Source organism: Eleutherodactylus coqui, chromosome 13 (assembly GCF_035609145.1).
Source record: "Eleutherodactylus coqui strain aEleCoq1 chromosome 13, aEleCoq1.hap1, whole genome shotgun sequence".
In the NCBI taxonomy this organism is placed as follows: Eukaryota; Metazoa; Chordata; class Amphibia; order Anura; family Eleutherodactylidae; genus Eleutherodactylus; species Eleutherodactylus coqui.
In genome coordinates this window covers 73721926-73745210 of record NC_089849.1, presented here as the reverse complement: position 1 = coordinate 73745210, position 23285 = coordinate 73721926, and the positions used below count along the sequence as shown (strand labels likewise).

Genomic DNA, 23285 nt, shown 5'->3' with positions numbered 1-23285 from the left:
GATATATATCGTATATTTATACACACACATAGATAGATAGATATAGTGTATCTCTATGGATATATATATCGTATATACACACACATATATATATATATATATATTCACACGCACTTATGTATAGATTTAGTGTATCTAGGGGTATATATCCCATATATATATATATATATATATATATATATATATATATATATATATATATATATATATATATAGCAGTAAGCTTGAGTGGTGTGGCTCCTCAGCCCCGCCATGCCCCTGAGGCCGGGCCCTGCACCAACAGCCCCGGTGGACGGGCCGCCTCAGCACCACAGCAGCGGCGACACAATAGAGGCAGCCCGTGACGTCGCCGCGGCTGTCAGTCAGCCCGCACGGAGGATTAGCGGCTGCGGGGAGAGGGGGGACAGGCGAATAGGAGGAAGAGCCGGGACAGGCTAAGGGGCGGGGATTCTTGGCACCCAATCAAATCGTGCTGGAGGTCCATCCTTCCATATTAGCATCGTCTCTAGCAACAGGTGGTGACGTCACGGGGAGCGCGCTGCGCGGCCCCGCGGTGCTAAATATGGAGCTGTCCGCTGTCGGGGAGCGAGTGTTTGCGGCGGAATCTCTTCTGAAGAGGCGCATCCGTAAGGTAGGCGGGGGGGCGGCCGCTATGTGAGGGTTCCTTTTCTTCTTCCTTTGCCTTTTATTCCATCGTTTCTCCCCAGACTAGGCCTCAATCCTCGAAATGGCATGATTTTCTAGCCGAGTGCAGCTAGGGGGCGCTGGGGAGCTCGCTCACTGTAATGTGGCCTGCTGGATGTGTCGGCGGCGGCGGTGGGTGTATATAGTAGGTGGAGGGGGGGGGGGGACTGCCGCGGCTGGGGGGGAGCAGGTGACAGGGGGATACGGGGTATCAGCTGGGGCAGATATGGCGGCCTGTAATCTCCGGATTCCTCCAGAGGAGACCTGCTTCTCGGCTGTCTCTTTTGTGAGATGCTCCAGGGGATAGAGTGCAGGTATATAGTGACAGCTGCTGCGGATACGGGGATTGTGGCAGATACAGGGTGTGATGTAATATATATATATGTATTACACCCCTCTGTGGATTATTTACCGGTGATGTAGAGCTGTGCCGTGTTATAACGCAGAAGCAGTGTGTGAGAGAGTAAGTGGCCCCACGGACCCCTGCCTGGTGGAAGCGAGCAGCAGTAACGCAGGCCGGCCTGGCACGGATGCGCCGCCGCCTCCCCCAAAAAAAAAAAAAAACCACAGCACGCTCCATGTTCCTGCGCATTTCTTGCCAAAAGTCAATGGAGGTGCGCAAATGTGCGCTTAATAAGCGCGAGTCTGTCGCGTTGTTGTGGAGGTACTTTGGCGCGCCGTACAATGCGTTCAAAACTTCCACTCGAAATTGCGGTAAAAGGCAGCAGTTTTGAGCGACGTTTACCTGAGCGCAGGTGTGAGGCCCGACCGTACAGCAGAGCGCCCGCCGTGTATTCTTACGCCTTGGTGGTCATGCGGGAGCTGTGCCCGCGCGGTGCTTGTAGGAGTCTGGCAGTGACTGACGGCCGGGATCCTGTGCTGACAGCTGGGATGGGAAGTAACGCCCCGTAGAGGCATCGGGGTGGTATGACAGAGGCAGGGGGCGCCCTACAATCCATCACAGTGCTAGGATGCAGGTGCGTTGCCATGGCAACCGGAGGCTGACCAAGTGCCACAAAGGTGCTGCAGCCCAGCCCAATGGACGAGCTGTACCACGTAAAGGCTCTGGTACACCGAGGGTGCAAAGCTTTAGAGGGGCGACCCCCCCCCCCCCCCCCCTAATGGGGCTGAAATAAATAAATAAATTCTGATGTAGAGCGCGGTTCAAAAAATGAAGCTTATTATCTTTTCATGAAGGGGGTCTAACTTAGTGTATGGCAGGAGGGGCGCACGCAGCGGGCCGGGGGGGCTGCAGAGACACGCACTTTTTTTACATTTTGATGTGCTGTGGTCTGGTACAAATTTTTTAAAAAGTTTTTTTTTTTTGCCCATAATGCCCAAGTGACAACAGAATGGTAGAAATCCTTACAGATCTAAGAAATAAGGAGCTAATCCTCTGCCCTGCCATCAGTATTCACACCCTGCACTCAGTACTTAGAAGCATCGTTGGCAGTGATTATAGTCCATGGTCTTCTTGGTTATGACGCCACAAGATTTACATATCTGGATTTGGGCATTTTCTGGCATTCTTCTTCGCAGATCCTCTCAAGCTCTGTCAGGTTGGGTGGGGGCCGTCTGTGGACAACCATTTTCAGGTCTCTCCAGAGATGTTAGATTGGTTTCAGGTCAGGGCTCTGGCTTGGCCACTCAGGGACCTTCACAGAGTTGTCCCTGAGCCCCTCCTGTCTTGTCTTGGCTGTGTGCTTAGGGTCATTGTCTTGTTGGGGGGTGACCCTTCCGCCCGTCTGAGGGCCCTTGTGCTCAGCATCAGGTTATCATTAGGAGTAGTAACCTACTATATAAAGCTGAAATAAGCCCCCTGCCCATCCAGTCCAGCCTGTTACTCCACAATGTTGATCCAGGGGAAGGCAAAAAACCCCAATGAGGTAGAAGCTAGTTTTTCTTATTTTTTAGGGGAAATCATTCCTTCCTGCCTCCAATCAGAATAATCCCGGGGTCACTGACCCTTCTAATCATTATAACCTATAATATTGTATAGCCCAAGAAGGGCATCCAGGCCTTACTTGAATTATTTCATCGAGTTCATCATCACCACGTCCTCAGGCAGAGAGTTCCACAGTCTCACTGCTCTTACAGTAAAGAACCCCCTTCTATGTCGGTGTAGGAACCTTCTTTCTTCTAGATGTAGAGGGCGCCCCCTTGTTACAGTCACAGTCCTGGTATTAACAGATGATGGGAGAGATCCTTGTATTGTCCCATAATATATTTATACATGATTACTAGGTTGTCATCTTTTTTGTTTTTTTAACTAAATAACCCCAATTTTGCTAACCTCTCTGGGTATTGTAGTCCGCCCATTCCGTTTATTACTTTAGTTGCCACCTTTGTACCCGCTCAAGCTCTGATCTGTCCTTCTTTAGTACTGATGCCCCAAACTGTCCACAATATTCCATGTGTGGTCTGACCATGACTTGTAAAGAGGAAGTACAATGTTCTCATCTTGCGCCCCTAGACCTTGATTCCCCCCATGATCCTATTTGCCTTGGCAGCAGCTGCCTGACACTGGTGAGTCATTCCATGTCAAGTGGTCTAAAACAAGAAAAAGTCCCAACAGTCATATCTCAGATTCTGTTATGTGGTTATAATTTCTGTCAAAGTATGGGGGGTTTTTTTGCACGCGAAAACTTAACCCTTTGCAATCCAATTTTGAATTCAGGGTTTCCTAGGGGGGGGTTCTCTTTCTGCCATTATACAATGGCGCCCTCTGCTGGCTAGAGCCAGTACTGCAGTATTGGACATGCTGGAGAGGCCCCCAACAACAGAGCAGCCAGTAAGAATACCCTGCTGGACGTCTTCCGACATCGGAAACTGTGCAGCCTTCAGTCAGAATGTCTTTAGATGTTAGACAGTGGATTGGAAAGGGTTAATGGCATTCCAAATAACCCTGCAAGTGGTAATATCATGCTTAACGCAAGTCTTAAGCCTTGTGTTGGTCCATGGGGGGGTTACCACTACTGGTTTGGTACACTTGAAAATAAAATCCGAAAAGCAAAAGGCAGAATTTTCCCCCCCCCCCCCCAAAAAAAAAAAAGTTCTATGGGTATATGTAACCAAAAATGATGCCATTTAAAAAATATAATTTTGTCCCGCCAGAAAAAGGCCGTCCTATGGCCATGTCAGCGGAAGACTGAGACTGAAAAAAAGGTGCAGAGTAGAGTTGAGCGAACGCACTCTGCCGAGCTTGATGCTCGCTCGAGTATTAGCGCACTCGATGGTGCTCAGTACTCTAGTGAGCATCACGCCGTGTTTGACCCCGCCCCAGTTCTTGCCCCTCCCCGCCGCGACCTGTCAGTTTTGACCCCTCCCCGCTGCACACGTCAATGGCCGTTTGTGGCTGGCTTGGCAGAGGAGAGAGATCGGCAGGTCCCATACAAAAATGCTCAAGTCTCCCTTGAAGCCAATGGGGTTCGTTACTCGAGTAGAGTAATTTGGGTGCTCGCTCATCTCTAGTGCAGAACAGCCGTCAGCGCTGAGGGGACTTGAAGCTTTGCGCGTGCATAAAACCCCCATACTTTGCCAGAAGTTGTAACCACTGGTGGAATCGCAGAACGACCGCTTACTGATCTAATGGAGAAAAATATCTGTCCTCTAGCATCAGTAAGGAAACCATGTAATCCGACATAGTTGGTGGATGGCTGGGAAGTGCCGGCAGGTCTTCAGGAGGGGACAACTCACTAGAACAGTGACCCCCCCCCCCCCCCCACCAGTATAACACATGGGACAGATATCAGGTTTGTATCCCCTGTTGGGTAGAGGCTACAGTGGCCCAAATTTCCTTCCGCGGAGAATGACTGATTTTTGAGGCATGCTTTGAAGAAAGTTTTTTTCAAGCTAGCTTTAGAACCAGAGAAGTTCCTGCTGGGACCACTAAGCTTGGCATATAAAGTTGTGCAGGAGCTCCAATTTTCAGCTATTATGATCACATAGTTCCAAATGCCATTTTATTCATTGTTGTGCGCACCTAAATGGGGGGAGGGGGGGGGGGTCTAACGCAGGAACCATCAGCTGTAGGAACCTAAAACTGGGGGAAACTTCTTTTCATACCATGGGCGTGTAATACACAGATGGCACTCTTCTGCCTAAGCCCCCAACTTATCCAGATCCTCGTACAGCCGTCTACTGTCCTCTTGTGTTCATTACTAGAGATGAGCGAGTATACTCGGTAAAGGCAATTGCTCGAGCGAGCATTGCCTTTAGCGACTATCTCTCCCGCTCGAGATGAAACGTTTGGGTGCCAGCGGCGGGCAGGGAGCTGCGGGGGAGAGCGGAACGGAGGGGAGATCTCTCTCTCCCTCTCTCCCCCCCCCCGCTCCCTCCTGCTGACAGCCGCTACTCTGCTACTCACCGCTCCCCCGCGCCGGCACCCGAACATTTCATCTCGAGCGGGCAGGTACTCGCTAAAGGCAATGCTCGCTCATCACTATTCATTACTTTACATAGTTATATATCATCCACAAATATTGCTATTTCACTGCACAATCCTTCTACCAGGGCATTAATAAATATGTTAAAAAGAACAGGACCCAAAACCGACCCCTGTGGTACCCTACTAGTAACCCCTCCAATACTACCCCCCTAGTAACTGTGACCCAATCAGAGTTTGTACCATTTATAACTCCCCTCTGCTTTCTATCACTGACCAGTTACTCACCCACTTACACACATTCTCACCCAGACCAGGCATTCTCACCTTCTATACCAACCTTTTATGCAGCACAGTATCAAACGCTTTGGAAATGTTCAGAAACACAAGATCCAGTAACTCTTCTCTGTCCAGTCTAGAACTTACCTCCTCGTAGAAGCCAATCAGGTTGGTTTGACCGGATCAATCTCTTATAAACCCATGCTGATACAGAGTATACAGCTATTTTCCTTCAGATCCTCCAGGATAGCATCTCCTAGAAACCCTTCAAACATTTTACCCACAATAGAAGTCAGACTTACCGGCCTGTAGTTCCCAGGATCACTTTTTGACACCTTTAAATATCGGCACCACATTGGCTATGCGCCAAGCCAGTGGAACAGAACCCATCACTATAGAGTCCTTATTTATAAGAAACAAGGGTCTATGTATCACATTACTTACGATCTTTGTACATTGCTCCATTCAGCTTTTCTCCAACCCTGACCGGTTTCCCTGTCCCATAGGCTGAAAGTACCTCCACAGCATGGTCCTGCCGCCACCCGCCTTCACTGTGGGGATGGTATTGGGCAGGTGATGGGCAGTAACTGGTTTTCTGCAGACATAACAAAATGTTTAATTTGCTTTTATCAGACCAGAGAATCCTGCTTCTCCCAGTCTGAGGCTTCATTCACAGGAGCGGATCTCAGCCCCGTTGTCACGGCCGGCCAATATACGCTACCCGTCTGATGCATAGGTTTCCAATGCCTCTGTTCAGATGGCTGTTTTTGCGGTGCGTTTAAAAACGGCCGGCCAGAAAAGATGGCGCATACGATCTGTGCATTCCGGTCAGCTGTTTTTATGCCGGCCAGAAAAGCTAGTTCTGGAATTATCTTCCGGATGGAATACGGCAGCCAGTCCCATAGACTCTTATGGGAGCTGCCGGAAAAGGGAGGTGCGAGGGAGTTTAGCAGCATCTATGGGATTCTGGGTGCAGCGTACACTCGCTGCACTCGGCCATCTGAACGGGCACATAAACAGGAGGTGCAGCCGTGACGGCTGACTCTCGTTCATGCAATTTTTTTTTTTGGCTTGCGCTGTGGCCGTGACACCGCCGGCTAAAAATCGCAGCGCCCGTGTGAAAGGGCCCTGAGAGTCCTTTAGGTGCTTTTTGGCAAACTCCAGATGGGCTTCAATGTGTCTTTAGCTGAGGAGAGGCTTCTTTCTGGCCGCTGTGCCATAAGGTCCAGGTTGATGGAGTGCTGCTGGGATGGTTGACCTCCTGGAAGTTTTTTCCATCTGCACACAGGATATTTGCAGCTCAGTTAGAATGGCCATTGGGTTCTTGGTCACCTCTCTTACCAAGGCCCTTCTCCCCCATCTGCGTAGTTTGGTGGGTTGGCCAGCTCTAGGAGGAGTCCTGACTGTTCCAAACGTCAGCGATTTCTGAGTTATGGAGGCCGCTGGGCTCTTGGGGTTCAGTGCAGCAGAGATTCGTCTTCTTTGTAGCCTTCTCCACACATGCCTGTTTCTGAGCTCTACAGGCAGTTCTGTTTTCCTCCTGGCTTGGTTTTGGCTCTGATATGCATTGTGAGCTGTGAGACCTTTTATTATGATGTCCAATCAACTGAATTTCCCACAGGTGACTCCAATCAAGGTGTAGAAACATCTTGAAGATTATCAAGAGAAATGTGAGGCCCCCAGAGCTAAACTTCCAGTGTCATACCGAGATATTCTCAATCTTTATGTCAATGCAAAAAAATGTTCTAACTTAGTTTTTTTTAATGGAAAAACTAAGAATCTGTATTGACTTTGTCATTATGGAGTAATGAGTGCAGAATGATAGGGGAAAAACTTGAATTGTGTTTCTTTAACCCCTTAAGGACACAGCCTTTTTTTTCTTATTATTCATTACCCTTTTATTTATCCATTAACCCTTTCCAATCCACTGTTTGACGTCTGAAGACATTCTGATTGAAGGCTGTACAGCTCCGATGTTGGAAGACGTCCAGCAGGGTATTCTTACTGTAGATTACTGGCCACTCTGTTTTCAGGGGGGCCTCTCCAGCATGTCACATACCGCAGTACTGGCTCTAGCCAGCAGATGGCGCCATTGTATAATAGCAGTAAGAGAAAACACTGAATCCAAAATTGGATTGCAAAGGGTTAACATAGATGTCTCAGGACTTGACTTTTTGCTGGCCAAGTTGTATTTTTCAATGGTATTATTTAGTGTACCATATAACGCATTTAAAAACTTTTTAAAAATTCTAAGTGGAATGGGAAAAAAAACTAAATTCCGCCATCTTTGCAGGGGTCTTGTTTCTATAGTCATGTCCTTTTAGCTGCGGTTGGTAGACCACTTTATTCAATGGGTCTGTATGATTACTACAATACCAAATTTATGTTTTGGGGTTTGTTTTTTTTCGTGGTATTAATTTAAAAAAAATCTTTTTTGGGGGAAAAAATATTTTCTGCCGTCCTCTTCTGAGAGCCATACCCTTTTTTATTTTTCCATCAACATTGATTTTAGTGGAACATCCTGCAGAAATCCTGTATTGGTACCATTTGGGAGTACACATGACCTTTTTTTTTTTTTTTTCTGTTCTCTTTTTTTTTTTGGAGACAGGTTTAGGGCGCATTCAGACGACCGTATATCGGCTGGGTATTCACGCCCAGTCGATATATGACGTCTCTCTCTGCAGGGGGAGGAGGCTGGAAGAGCCAGGAGCAGTGCTTTGAGCTCCCGCCCCCTCTCTGCCTCCTCTGAACCCCCTCTCCGCCCCTCTGCACTATTTGCAATGAGAGGAGGTGGAATGGGGGCGGGGCTAAGTTACGGGAATTGCCCCCCCCCCCCCGACCCGCCTCTCCTCATTGAAAATAGTGCAGGGGGGTGGAGAGGGGGCGGGAGCTCAGAGCACAGCTCCCGGCTCTTCCAGCCTCCCCCCCCCCTTGCAGAGAGAGACGTCGTATATCGACCGGCGTGAATACCCAGCTGATATACGGTCGTCTGAATCCACCCTTACCAACATAGTACAATTCTGACTTTTTTTTTTGTCTGACAATGATCACATTGCGGGGTTACTGATCGGACTTTTATGGACGCAGGGATACCAAATATGTTTTTGGATTCTTTTTTTATTATAAATGTGGGGAAAGGGTTTGTTTTTTGTTTTTTCGTTTAAAAGTTAAAACTTTTTGTAATAAATGTATTAGTTTTATTTTCTTTTTACTCCCAATAGCAGACATGAATCTGCGATGGTTTGATCACTCCTGCAGTACCATGAAATTCCATGGAAATCTATAATACCGTGATCTGACAGGAAATCTGTGAATCCTCACTAATTCAAAGGGGTTTCCAAACCCTTATCCTCCTTTAGTAGAACCTACCCAATTCTTGAGTGGTGCACATCCCATCCTAGGACAAGTTTCTCACAAGCAGGACAGATGGCAGCTGCTCCGATGTTACAGGAGTGATTACCCCCTAGACAGAACGAGTATCTATAGCAAAATAAAGGGATTTAGGGATTTATTTATATGGTTTTTATTTTACATCCACCCCCTCGCCTCACATCCTTGGGGATATCGCATGTTGGCAAGTGTGATATCAAGCCGTAGTTCATGGCCCGATATTGCATTTGGCTGTGTGCAGTTAGCCTTACTCCTTGCTAATGGTTTCAGTTCATTAATATTTCTGGGATGCCTTGCATGCACAGCCCTGTTGAGGTCATGCCACATCTCGATAGGGGTAACGTCAGGACGCTGACTTGGCCATTCCAAGACACAAATCTTCTTTTAACCATTCTATCATTGATTAAGGCCCAACGCACATGGGCATCTGTCTCTGGATTCCACAGCAAATACTGCCCATAGCATGCTATAGAAAATCCCTTTTTGTCCGGCACATGAGCGGAAATCAATCGATTTTTATTTTTTTTCAGTATAGAAATACAGTAAAACATTGTCATGGGGCATCACAAAAATCTTGCTTCAAATTTTGGTAAACTGTCAACTGACATAAACTGTAGCAGATTATTTGCTAATTAATTAATAATTAATCCTTGTAAAATTTAACCAAAATTAGAACACTTCTATTGAATAACCTAATTAACCAAACTATCCCATTCACTTGGGAATTGTCACACTGGAAAAGTGGGAGGGTAGGGTACGACGGGGAGGGAAAAAGGCGGGGGGGGGGGCAAGGATAGGGAAAAGGGAACGGCAGGAGACACATGGGGAACAAAAAAAAAATTTTTGCCCACAATCCCCGATCACCCCCCTATGTTTTGTTGTATTATTATTTTATTAGCTGGGGTAAGTAGAACCGGGGAACGATGGGATTATGGCTCCGATTTGGGAACAGGTACGGGGCCCAGCGAGTTCATTGAGCGTATAGATTCTTATACTCCTCGGAGTTTTGAAACTCAGTCCAATAGTTCCATGTTTTTGAGAACTTTTCCTGTGTCTTTGATGGCTGCCGTAAGGTCCTCCATTTCCGTAATGTCATGGACCCTACGGAGCCGCATTGAAATAGAGGGAGGTGACGATTGTCGCCAAAGTTTTGGAATACACGTTCTTGCTGCATCAACCAGATGTCTCACCACAGAGCGCTTATAGGAGTACGAGGGAATCTCGCCGAGATGTAGGAGGCAGAATGCAGGTGAATTTGGGAGTGCGTACTCCGTGAATATGGAGGAGATACGCCATACCGCGGACCAGAAACCTCCCAAAATATATGTAATATGGTCCCCTGGCCTGTACCACACCTCCAACAGAGGGGGGAAGCAGCGGGTATCCCTTTATGTAGTCGGGAGGGCACCCTGTACCAACGCGAGAGAATCTTGGAACGCATTTCCTGAGTCTTGCTTGAAATGGAGGATTTGTGTGTGAAGGTGTAGATTTTAAGTAGCTGCCCTGGTGTAAACGATACGGCCAAGTCCCACATACGATGGAGGCGGGTTCTCCGTTTCCGTAGTTAATAACTTATAAACGTGTGAAAGGGTATGTCGGGAGGGGCCCATCCCGCTACAGAGTTGCTCAAATGGAGAATCTCAGGGCGGGGGGTAGGGAGAGGAGGAAGTGTCTAATTTGAAAGATTTGCCAGTATGTCAGAGACGTGGGTGCTGTGATATTTGCTAGCGCACCTACAGATAACCAGTGGCCCTCTGATAGGAAGTGGGCTGCTCTACATCTCCCACTGCAGATCCAAAGATGGAGCCCACCTCCCTCTAAGCTAGATGGAAAGGCCGGGTTCCCCAAAATGGGAAATAGACATCTTCACCCTTCAAAAGCCATGCCTTTTTTTTTTTTTTTTTTTTTTTTTTTTTTTTTTTTTTTTTTCCATTGACCCGGGTGTATCAGGACTTGTTTTTTGGGTGGCGTATTGTAGTTTTTATTGGTACCATTTTTGGGTGCATATAATGTATTGTAAAACTTGTATTTTTTTTTTTTTTTAAAGCATAAATACAGATAAGGGCTTATTTATACATGCGTATCACGGCCGGCCAATATACGCTTCCATCTAAGAAGATTCCCCCTTCACTCCCCTTTACCAGCTCTCTGCTTCTCTCCTCCGCTCCAGCGTTTGCAATGGGAGGCAGCGGAGCTCAGCACCGCTCTGTCTTGCCCGCTCCCATTGCTAGCTATGGGCAGGAGCTTAGCTCCGCCCCCTCCCATTGCAAACCTCTTGGAGAGGAGGAGAGAGGCAGGGAAGGGGGGACTGCTCAGATGGAAGCGTACATCGGCCAGCCGTGAAAACACCAGTCGATATACACTTGTGTAAATAATCCCTAAATGACACAATACATATTTTCAGCAGGACTGTACGATTACAATGATACCAAAAATATAAATTTGGGGTTTTGTTTAGGTTTTTCACTTTTGCACAATCCAACCCTTCTTTTTTGGAAATTATGATTATTTTTACATCACTGCATTCAAAGCACCATAACTTTTTTTTTTTTTTTTCCCATGGACTGAGCTCTTTGCATGATGAGCCGAAGTTTTGATTTGTACCATTTTGGGGTATGTGTGGCTGTTTTGATCGCTTTTTGGGAGGTAAAGCGGACCAAAAAACTGTTTTGCCTCTTAGTTTTTGCTGTGCAGGATAAATAGTGTGTTCAAATCATAGTACAGGTCATTACGGACACCATGATACCAAATATGTGGGAATTTTCTTAAAACTTTTTACATTTTTCTTTATACAAATAAGGGGAAAATGAGCAAAAAAGGTTTTGTTTTTTTGTTTGTTTTTTTTTTTTTTTTTTTCTTTTACACTTTTTGTCCCTGTAGGGGACCTGAACCATAGCAGCTATGATCACTCTGTGAACCGTTTACATTCATACATCGCGGCATGTAGGGGGTTAACAGCGGCGATCGCTGTCCTCATGTACCCTCTTTGTTGCAGCGGGAGGCCGGCTATCAGCTTTTGAACCCATGCCATAGGCTTATGTGCTGTTGCATTAGGTACCCCACAGCCAGGACGTAAACTTACACCCTATGGCGTTAAGGGGTTAATTGTGCCTCCGTTCAGCTCGGTTTGCCTCCAAATGGAAAGGCATTTTGTAGTCCCCCGCTCCACCGATGTCCGGCTGGTGAAGTCCGCGCACGGTCCGAACACCTGTCTCTTTTCAGACTGCTGTGCGCACTCTCCCGTAGCATTGTATGGGGGAGCGCACCCTCTACAGTCTGAAGGAGGCCACTCTTCAGACCACATGCAGCCATCGGGGGAGCGGGTGACTATGAGAGATGCATCCGACGGCTCCACGTCGCCCCATAACGTAGTGTATGCTGCTGGTTTGTGGTAGGTTCCCTTTAAATCTTATCTCTTGTTAAAGGGGTTGTAAACTATTGATGGTCAACCCTTATGATAAGCGGGGATCCGCTGCCCAGGATTCCCTCCAACAATTAGTTCTCTGGGCCAGTGCGCTCCGCTGGTTTCTGCAGGAAGTGGATGGTCCCGTTCCCCCGGCAGTGCTCAGGCTTCATTGACTGGTCGCTGCTGCTATGTGATATCTGTACACTGCTTCTTAAAGGGGTTGTGCCAAAATTGACATCTACTATCTACAGGATGGGTGATTTAAAGTCCGGTTACTTAGACCCCAACTTTTCCCAAGAACAAGGGTCCTGTGTCCCCGTCTTATCCTTACAGCACCCCCGCAGTGAGGAGGAGATTGAATGGAACGGCAGTCGTGTATGTGTGGCCGCTCCATTCATCTCCAGCGGGGGCCAACAGAAATAGTTGAGTGCTTGTACCTCACTGTTTTCGGGAGTCCCACTGAATGAAGTGGCTCCATTCAACTTCCTCCTTGCTGCAGTAGAGGGGGACATGGGGGTCCTGTTCTTGGGATTGGTGGGGGTCTCAGCGGTGAGAACTTCTCCAGTGCAGACTTTAATGCCCTACCCTGTAGATGGGTCATAAAAGCTGATTTTGGTAAACCCCTTAGCGCCACACGGCATGAGCATATATCTTGGCTGCGGGGTACTTAACACAGCAGGACGTACACTTACGCCCTGCGGATAGCGCACGATCAGAAGAGATTGCGCACATCCTACGATGTAATCGCAGAGGACGGCTGGTTGCCATGGCAACAGGACGCCAGCTACAGGCATCCTGTTCTGCTAGTACCTATGATCACTAAATACAAGCGACAGAAGTCCTTCAATGCTTAAGCATAGTGATCATGGGTGTCATGGTACAAGTCCCCTACAGGGACATAAATAGTGTTTTAAAAGATAAAAATAGTGTAAAAATAAATTTTTTTTTTTTAAAAAAAACAACCTTTTTTTGTGCAAAATAAGTGATCACACTTCTTATCCTGCATGGCAAAAAAGTGTTATAAAAAAAAACAAACAAAAAACTTAAACTGAGGCAAAATGCTTATTTTATTTTATTTTTATTTTTTATTATTTTGCCTCCCAAACCACGCAATCAAAGTGATCAAAAAAGCCGTATGTACCCGCAAAAAACAAGCCCTCCCAGAGCTCCATCCATGTAAAAATAAAAAAGTTACAGGACTTTGAATCTAGTGATTGAGGAAAAAAAATTCCAAAAATAAGAAGAATTTTGGTATTGTTGCAATCATACCGACCTGCAGAAAAAAGCAGAATTGATGTGTTTTCTCTCCCTGCTATCATAAAAAAAATTAATAAAAGTTTTACAATATAGTCAAATGTACCCAAAAGTGGCACCAATATAACCTACAGTTTGCCACTCAAATGCCCTTATACGGCCACGCCAATCGAAAAATAAAGTTATTGGTTTTGAAAAGTGGAGATGAAAATCCCCCAAAATAGGCCTTAAGGGGTTAATGACCTATCCTGTAGATGGGTGATAAAAGATGATTTTGGTAAACCCCTTTGTAGCTTTTGCTGCAGCTGCAGAGGCAGGCATGGGTGCCAAGCATGGACAGACCGCTGCATACTGATCAGCAGACTCCCTGAACACCACTAGCTGGGGGTATATGGATCACATATGGCATCAGTGGACTCTTCGTTATGAGGAGCCCTGCCCTAGCCCCTCTTTCGGGTAACAGATGGGCTTCTGTGTATGCACTGGGGGAGGCAGGGGGCGCCATCCTGTCATGGACCGCCGCTGTGTACTCCCCATAACCATTGCTGTAGTATTTGATCACAATGTGCTGCTTCTAGTAGGTGACCCTGCAGTCTTCTTGAGCCCTGGCATGAGCCGCTAGAGCGCCCACAACGCGTGAAGGATCAGACAGTTGTCATTGTGCTGCACTTGAGCGTTTTCCATTCTGTACGGAGTTTGTTATATTTGGGTCCAATTGATTAGTAGTTCGCCCTATTGTTTTTTCTTGTTTCTGTATGAGCGATATAACTGATGTATATTTTTGTTTTGTCCTCGCAGGGGCGAATGGAGTATTTGGTGAAGTGGAAAGGCTGGTCTCAGAAGTAAGTAAATAAGACTCTCTAGATGCCTGTACTCACTAGAACACTAATAGAGGACCCTTTCATAAAGGTCTACAAAGCTTGATGGGACTTCTAATCATAAAGGGTTAAAAAAAGAGAGTAAAGGTGAACACCCACTTGGGTTTTTCTTGCGCTTTTTTTTTTTTTAACGCGATTTGTCAATGGGGCTTTCTAATGTTAAAAACGCATCGTACAAAAAATCACAAAGCGCCAACTTGCAATGTGTCTTTAACATTAGAAAGTCCCACTGACAATCGCGTGAAAAAAACGGGCAAGAAAAATGCAAATGGGTAGGAGGAGCCCTAAGGGAAACGCATCATGTAAAGTCTAATAAATGCTGACAGTTCTACAACTCAAGGATCATATTCTGCCCGTTGTCAGACTTTTGCCACTCTTGCCACCCAGCACTTCAGACTTGCACATCTCGTCATGAAACTTTGCATCAGTTCACTACTTTTTTCCTTACAAATTTCCTTGTTAATTTATAGAGATGAGGGAGTATACTCGCTAAGGCACATTACTCGAGTGAGTAGTGCCTTAGCCGAGTATCTCCCCGCTCGTCTCTAAAGATTCAGGGGCCGGCGCGGGTGACAGGTGAGTTGCGGCGGGAAGAGAGGGAGAGAGAGATCTCCCCCGCCGCTCCCCGCCGGCCCCCGACTCTTTAGGCCTCATGTCCACGGGGAAAATCGGGCCCGCTACGGATTCTACATGTAGAATCCGTAGCAGGTCCCTCCTGCCCGGCGGACATGAGCGCTGAAAATAAGAATTTATAAGAATTTACCTATCCGTAGCGGGCGGGGACGCTCTGCTCTTCCTCACGGCCGGATCTTCTTTTTCGGCCGGCGGATGAATTCCTCACGCCAGCGGCACGTCGTCGACGTGCCGCGCGCATGCGCCGGGCACATCCGCCGAGCCGAAGCAAGGGAGATGTGGCCGTGAGGAAGAGAAGACCTTCCCGGCCCGCTGCGGGTGAGTAAATTCTTTTAAATTCCTATTTTAGGTCTCCCGCGGATCCGGACGGCTTCCATAGGCTTCAATAGAAGCCCGCGGGAGCCGTCCCCGCGGGAGACCCGCACGAAAATGGAGCATGGTCCAGATTTTTTCATGCTCCCATTTTTTTTTTTAAATCCCTTTTATTGACCATCCGCGGGTATTTATCTACCCGCGGGTGGTCAATGCATCCCTATGGGGTGCGGATCCGCGTGCAGGTAATCCGCTGCGGATCCTAAATCATATTTTTCCCGTGGACATGAGGCCTTAGAGACGAGCGGGGAGATACTTGGCTAAGGCACTACTCGCTCATCTCTATTAATTTACTGTCTCTCCTGAGAGTGCGGTCAGGATTTGGGCCTCATTCACACGGGCTACAAAATCATCACTACAAATCACGTATATGTGAAGCCAATGCTTTCCCATGGGTTCCTTCACATTTGCAATGTTTTGTAACCTGTGACATTGCTAGTCCAAAACATCGTTGGTTTCGCGATATCCATGTGATGCAACTTTGACAGTAGGAAATCCTACTGTCCAAGCCATAACCTGAGCCCTAACTGCAAGGAAAAAAAGAAAAAAAATACATCACCTTAGAAGCACTGTCCGGAGCTGCTGCAGCTTCCTCCGGCTCCCTGGCACTGTTCTTCTTCATCTCTTCTGGCTGGGGATTGAAAAATCCCCGCCTCCTGGAAGCGCTGTCTCTGATTGGCTAAGCGCCAGCCAATGGGAGACAGCACTTCTAGGAAGCAAAGATTTTTCAATCCCCAGCCAGAAGAGATGAAGAAGAACAGTGCCAGGGACCCGGAGGAAGCTGCAGCAGCGCCGGTCAGCAGTTCTAAGATGATGTATACTTTTCTTAGCATTACAAAATCGCGGTATTGCAGCAAGAAAACGCAGCGATATCGCATGGACCAACGATGCGGTATTGCTGCAAAATTTTTTTCTTGCGGCAATGCCGTGTCACCCCATGTGAATGGGACTTTAAGCCTGCATCCGCACGGGCTACAAAACATTTCTCATGTGAAAGAACCCATTGGAAACCACGGGCTTCACATTGTAGCGATGATTTTGTAGCCAGCGGGGATGCAGCCTCAGTCTGTGTTTGTTTTTCCTTGGAACTCCTGTTCCAATAATCCTATCTATCACAGAGCTCAGCTTCTCTCACACTATCATTTCCTGCTCGCAGATAGGCAGAAATCACCTGACTGGTTTAATTTAAAGGGAACCCGTCCCCTACCCGCAGCACCACAATCTACCTTATAGTGCTCTTAGGCGAGGTGACAGGGAGCCGAATGCTGTCATTTTTCATGCTTGCCAGCTTCCTAGTGCCCGCCGCTGAAGTCGGGGCACGGGCTGAACATGTGACTATTTTCAGAGTGCCATGTGTGCGCTCTGTTATACAAGTCTACGGGAGAGTGTGCACACGGCAATCTAAAGAGTCAGATTTTCATCCATCACCTGGCTCCCTGTCACCTCGCCTAACGGCACCAGAGGTTAGTTTATGGTACTTCGGGCAGGGACTGGTTCCCAGTCAGGCTGAAATTGGCCGTGCCCTGAAAGGGTTTATTTAAGTAAACTGAAAATGTGTATATTATTTTCTCCTAGGTACAGCACATGGGAACCGGAGGAAAACATCCTGGACGCTAGATTAGTGGCAGCTTTTGAAGACAGGTAAATAAAATGCTTTCCTCTTTCCTTAGTTGTAAGGTTAATAATCTGCTGGGTGAAACCATCTGGTTATTTATCTCTTATCACAGAGAGCGAGAAAGAGAATTGTACGGGCCAAAAAAAAGGGGTCCCAAGCCGAAGACGTTCCTCCTTAAGGTAATATTTGCTTCCAGTTAAAGCATAAGACCTCATTCTCTATTTAAGGAAACTCTTAATTAATATAGATATATATAAAATGACCTTACTGCACAGTTTTCATTGTCTAGTTCGGTGATGGCAAACCTTTTAGAGACCGAGTGCCCAAACTGCAACCCAAAACCCACATATTAACCGCAAAGTGCCAACATGTTAGGGGGCGGGGCTTATCACAACATATGATTTTTACCCCCATTGTTCTTAAAAGGACAGGGGCACTTCAAAATAGACAGGGTGCGGATTTTGACTTCTGTGACGTCAGTGTGCTGCCAGACGCCTCCTCCCCTGGACGCTCTCGCGGAACTAAGTAGTAGGAGACGTCAGGGGAGGGGGGGGGGGAGGATCCCAGCTGCACACTGACGTCACAGTGTGGGCTGGGATCAGCGCTGCTAGCAGTGCAGCTAAGTGAATGCCGGCAGGGGAGCCGTGGCCCCTGCCGGTATTCACAAGTCGTGAGCGGCCGATGGCGGCGCATGCCAGCAAGGAGGGCACGCGTTCTTCTGACACACGTGCCATAGGTTCGCCACCACTGGTCTAGTTCGTCATTTCACGGCACTGCCATTGACATTGGGGTTTAGTTTTAGGCCTCGTTCAGACGAGCACTTTTTTTCGCACTGTTAAGCAGTGAGAAAACAGCGCTGCTTTAGCCGTGAGAAGATCACGTGAATGGGCAGCTTTAAGCTCTGTGAAGTAGCCCGTTCACACGATCCGAGGTGCGTGCTTTCTAGTTCCCATAGGAGCCTATGGAAAACACGCAGCAAAGATAGTACATGCCCTATCTTTGCATACACCTTGGAGCCAACGTGCGGGTTTGCACTCACATGTCCTACCTTTGTTAGACGCGCTGATTTAGTGCGTCTAAAAAACGCCCACGTGAACGCTTCTATCGGTTCCTGTAGAAGCAGGATTGGAGTAGTGTGAAAAAAGCGCTGGTCTGAACGAGGCTTTAGGGTAAGTACACGCAGTATATGCGCTGGGGATTTCACACTAGGCATTGCAAAAGGTAAAATCTGTATGTGATGCACAACGTGTGCCTTTGACCTTAACCACTTAATGACTGCCAATGGTTGTTTTAGCTAAGATCCCTAACTGAAATGCATATGCCTAGGGATCCTATGCTGATCCCAGCTATGTAACCCCTTAGATGCTGCAGCATCTAAGTGGTTTTAGAGGGAGTGGATTCCATTGCCCCACCTGCATGACGAGATCACCTAGTGTTGGTGGGTCCTTATGGAAGCCGACAGGACCTGAAGTCCATAGTTAAGTCTCCATCTACAAAAGCTTATTAGGCCCTGGCAGAGGCCAGGTCTAATAGGCTGGAGTAACACTGGAATACAGAAGTATTGCAGTGTATTATGAATGATCAGTGTAGCTGAAATTGAAGTCTCCTAGTGGCACTAAAATAAGTTACATTGTATATCCACCACACCACCACTATCCAGACAGACAGAAGCAGAGGCTTTAGTATGTGAAACGGAGACCACGGTGGTCTCAATTGAACAATTTTATGGAGGACAGATGTGTAGTTGACTATCCTCCTAAACAGATGGAAACCTTGTGAATCACAGACCAAAATGGTTTACATTTCAAAACCTTAGTCTATCATTCTGGAAACCTTTCCACCGCAATGTAGTTTTTGCCATTTGAGACGGAGCCCAGTGATGGACCCCTAAACAAAATGTGAACTGTCTTAACAGTGGAAATTGCCAAACTGAGATAGTTTAGCCAATACAGAAGAATTGGATCTTGCCTGTTTTTCCAAATGCATGCCTTTTTGGGGGGGGAGGGGGGGAGGGATGAATTTGTGACTTTTTTTCAATGTTTTTAGGTATTTTGTAGACTTTTTTTAATAACTCAAAATGGTCATTCTGCTTTAATTTTACAGGCGCAGGCCAAAGCAAATGCAAAGACCTATGAATTCCGCAGCGAGTCAACACGAGGCTTAAGAGTTCCCTATCCGGGGCATCCTCCTCAAGACTTGCAGTCCAGGGCCAGAGAAGGGTTGAGGAGCATCCCTACTTCTTCCCAGGAGAGTACGGAAACTCAAGTAGACCTCTTTAAAGAAAGGTTGGGAAGCTCCGATATGAGAGAACATTATCCCTTAAAGATTAAAAAGAAAAGAAAAAGTCACCACGCGAAACTCCTTCACAAAGCGAACGTTCAGTCCTTGAGACTGTCCCCGGCCAATCACACGAGTCAGACTGAGCAGGGCATTAACTCTGCCAAGGCAGATGATTCCGGACCGCTAGAGTATCATTCCACACACAGCGTCATACAGCTTGCAAGGCGACAGAACTCCGATTTGGGTTCTTCAAGTCAGATTGAGCATTGTTTTCTATCGAAGGAACATGGACTTGGGAAGACAAGTACGGACCCCTCTTTACATAGGATAAAGAACAAGGGGGACCTCTTCAAAGATTCTGTTATGCCTAGAACTAAGATCAGCTCTGAATGCCAGGATCAGGTGTCTGATTTCTACAGCGAAGCACTATTAACACGCGGGAGGAAGCCTTCTCTTATTGCCCGCATTCCTGTTGCCAGGATTTTCGGAGAGCCGGAAGAAGAACCGTGGCGGCCCCCCGTGGACAACCTGGAGAAAATAGTAGTCACAGATGTGACTTCGAATTTTCTGACTGTAACCATAAAAGAAAGCAACACAGACCAAGGCTTTTTTAAGGATAAACGATAAGTGTTTGTATATATTATGCAAGTCAATACAGTGCTTAATTTCCGTTTCCCGTTTTGGTGATTAAAAAAGTAAAAATATATATATTTGTTAGTTCTAATCAAAATATCCACTTATTTTGTTGATCTTCTCCAGTTTGTCCTGTGCATCCATCTAAAATGTGAGTCTGGTATCCTGCAGCGCCAATTCATGCCTGGTCTCTGTGGGTGTTTTTTGTTTTGTTTTTATTTTCCACTTGCAAGGTAACTATACAATTATCCATCCAACCACAAGTTGTTCTGGTTTCCAGCCGGAGGAGAAAATTTGGAATAACTTATTCTTTATTGCAAGTTTTTTCATAGAGCAGAATCTTGACCATCATAGATCTCCAGTCTTAAAGGGAACCGATCACCATCTTTGCGGCATAATGTATGGATACGCATGCTGACTAGTGATATGTCAATCTTGTGTGTCTATGCAGTACTTTGGGAGACACTTGGATTTTACCCCTAGCAGTCACACATGGAGAACTAGGCATTAGAGATGAGCGAGTATACTCGCTAAGGCACATTACTCGAGCGAGTAGTGCCTTAGCCGAGTATCTCCCCGCTCGTCTCTAAAGATTCGGGGGCCGCCGCGGGTGACAGGTGAGTTGCGGCGGGGAGCAGGGGGAAGAGAGGGAGAGAGAGATCTTCCCTCCGTTTCTTGCCGCTCCCCGCCGGCCCCTGAATCTTTAGAGGCGAGCGGGGAGATACTCGGCTAAGGCCCTACTCGCTCGAGTAATGTGCCTTAGCAAGTATACTTGCTCATCTCTACTAGGCATGGATATTCATGAGCTACAACTTGCCCCACCATCCAGCTGCTGATTGACAGCTATATGCCTCTTACTGTGTGTGGGGACATAACTGTCAATCAGTGATCTGGAGGGCGGAGCCAGCTTATGCATGTTAAGAAGTTCTCCCAAACTACTACACCAACGCACAGTCAGTGGGCCTGTCACTAGCCTATGAGAAGGCTGTAAAATATGATGACCGATTCCTTTTAAGGTCCCAATACACCTTCAATAGCTGTTGGTTGAAGGAATGTTTGGCCAACAGACATTTCTCCTGCCTCCCCCAAGTTGATTCGAGCAATTATTCATGTGATTTGTGGAGAGAACCCACCATCAGAGCTGTCTAGCTTTGCCTATCTTCAGTGAAAACCAAAGGATCGGGCTTTGTTTTTTCTTTCCCTTCACATCATCTGTCGGCATAGACCTTTTGGAAGATGTCTTGGCCAACTGAAGTTAGCAGGTTCTGGTAACTAATGTATGTGGGCTTTTAGGGCATCTATCAACCAACCGTCACTTTCTTTCACTAGTTATGAAAAGTCTTTATTGAATATAATACGTAATCAGAAGTTAATTTCCCCCAAAAAAACTTTTGGATTTCAAGGAATTTTTTTATTTTTTTGGCAAAGGATGCGTCATAAATGTTTCAGTATTGTGGTAGAGCTAAATAATAATTCTTTATTTTATGGTACTTTTCCCACCCAAAAGAAAAGCGTTTTTGGTTTTCCTTATTTCTTTTTGCACTTTAAGAAAAATTCTATATATATAAATATAATCGCAAGTTTTAAAGGTTTTGTGAAGTTCCTTTTCTGTGACACAATAGAGCTACTGCAGCTGATGCTTTGCATATGCAAATAGTCATGTCTTTTATTCTCTTATAAAACAGATTAATGTACAGAATGTTTGCAAAATACCTGTGTAATTCCTGATTTTGGTCCTTTTTCTATTAGTGTTTTACACCTGTATAAATGTAACCATATAGATATTATAAATAGAGATGCTAATTATGAAATCATTATGACACTTAACTGCAATGATGTGCAATGGGCAATTCTAATACTAGCTGTGAAATCGGGTATCTGCAAAAAAAACCATTAACTTTTAAGAGAAATACAGAGATTATGTCTTTTACACTACGTCAGTGTTTTTATATTTGTACAGTTGGTTATTAAAAGGACACTAAACCTTCAGTCTATACTATCTCTGTTTACTGTGCGGTTGAACATTGTCCGTGGGGGCCTGAGAGCCGCCGGCTCAGGTTAGAGAGGCTGACGGTGCCGCAGCTGTTCCAGAATAATCTAACCTCGTCAGCTCTAACTTTCTCTGGCGTAGTTCCCGTTTTTCGAACGGTTTGTGGCATGAGTTAGTAGTTGTATCACTTCTATTGGCTGGTCACTAGAGATGAGCGAGCGCGCTCGGATAAGGCAGTTACTTGAGCGAGCATCGCTCTTCTCGAGTAACTGCATTCTCATCCGAGCAGGCTCGGGCGTGGAAGGGGGGGTAAGAGTGCTCTCCCTCTCCCAAAATTGACTTTCACCTTTATTCCATAGGATAGGGGATAGGTGTTAAAAGTCTAATCAATGGGGTCTCAGACCTCCAATGATGCTAAGACTGGGGGAATGGTGTCCCCCTCTTTTTGTCATGGGGAGTCATTTCCACAGGCAGTGATGTCAGATTGAATAGAGCAATGGCTACACATGTGCAACCGCTGTTCAGTTTGATTCAAAGGGGGCTGATGGAAATAGCCGAGAGCTTGTCTTCGTCAGTCCCGTTGAAAATTGATGGAACCGCACTGCCCATGTGTGAATGCTGCTCCATTCAATCTCCTCATTGGATAGGGTACAGTGAGGAGAAGAGGGAGGGACACAAGACCCATGTTTTTAGGATTGGTGGGGTTCTCAGCAGGGATGAAGGATAAAAGTTTATTCTGATACCGCCCCTTTTAAATGGGTTGTCCAGTTGTAAACTATTAATGGCCTATGTTTAGGATAGGCCATCAATAGTAGATTGGTGAGGGTGCCAGGCAGCAGACCGTCACCAACCAGCTGTAGGCTGAGCCTTTGTACTTATGAACAAGCTGATTTCTGCAGAAAGCAGATAGCTCAGTTCCCGCTGCAGTAGCCAACCTTGATATTACAGCCATTGAAGTGAATTGGAGCTTGACCCACAATACCAAGCCTGGCCACTGCAGTAAGAACGGAGCTGTCTACTTCCTGCAGAAATCGGCTCAGTGCATGAGCAGAAAGGCCCAGCTTAAAGCTGATCGTGGGGTCCCAGGCGGCAGACCATTGCCGACCTACTATTGATGGCCTAGCATAACGATGGGTCATTTAATAGTATAAAACTGAACAACCCCTTTAACTACTGTTCCCTTTCCGCTATGATCAGTGAGTAATGCACAGACTCCTAAACTTTTTATTGAGCCGGTGCACCCCTCTGCCTGTCTTCTGCTCTCCTCAATCTGGTACAGCACCCATCGGAGCACGTATGCCCCCCCCCCCTTTTCTTTTTTTTTTAAAGCAATGGGTGGGGAACGTGACACCCCAGACTCCATCAATCAAAACTTTTAATCTATCGAAGGTTGTGGTGTGTTTTTTTTTTTTTCCCCCAATTTGAAGATTTAGTTCTGCTTCAAATCTCTTCAAGGTATTTTTATGTAATTTATTAGTTTATGCTCT

At 46.5% G+C, this 23285-nt stretch overlaps 1 protein-coding gene across 1 annotated transcript; it reads left to right on the top strand.

Annotated features, from left to right (window-relative positions):
• Window positions 1-518: 518 nt before the first annotated feature.
• CBX8 (chromobox 8) lies at window positions 519-20523 on the top strand. Its single transcript, XM_066586789.1, has 5 exons — window positions 519-631; window positions 14196-14239; window positions 16856-16921; window positions 17008-17074; window positions 18999-20523. The coding sequence occupies exons 1-5, from the start codon at window positions 563-565 to the stop codon at window positions 19800-19802; spliced, it is 1050 nt and encodes a 349-aa protein (XP_066442886.1). The 5' UTR covers window positions 519-562; the 3' UTR covers window positions 19803-20523.
• The last annotated feature ends 2762 nt before the right edge of the window (window positions 20524-23285 follow it).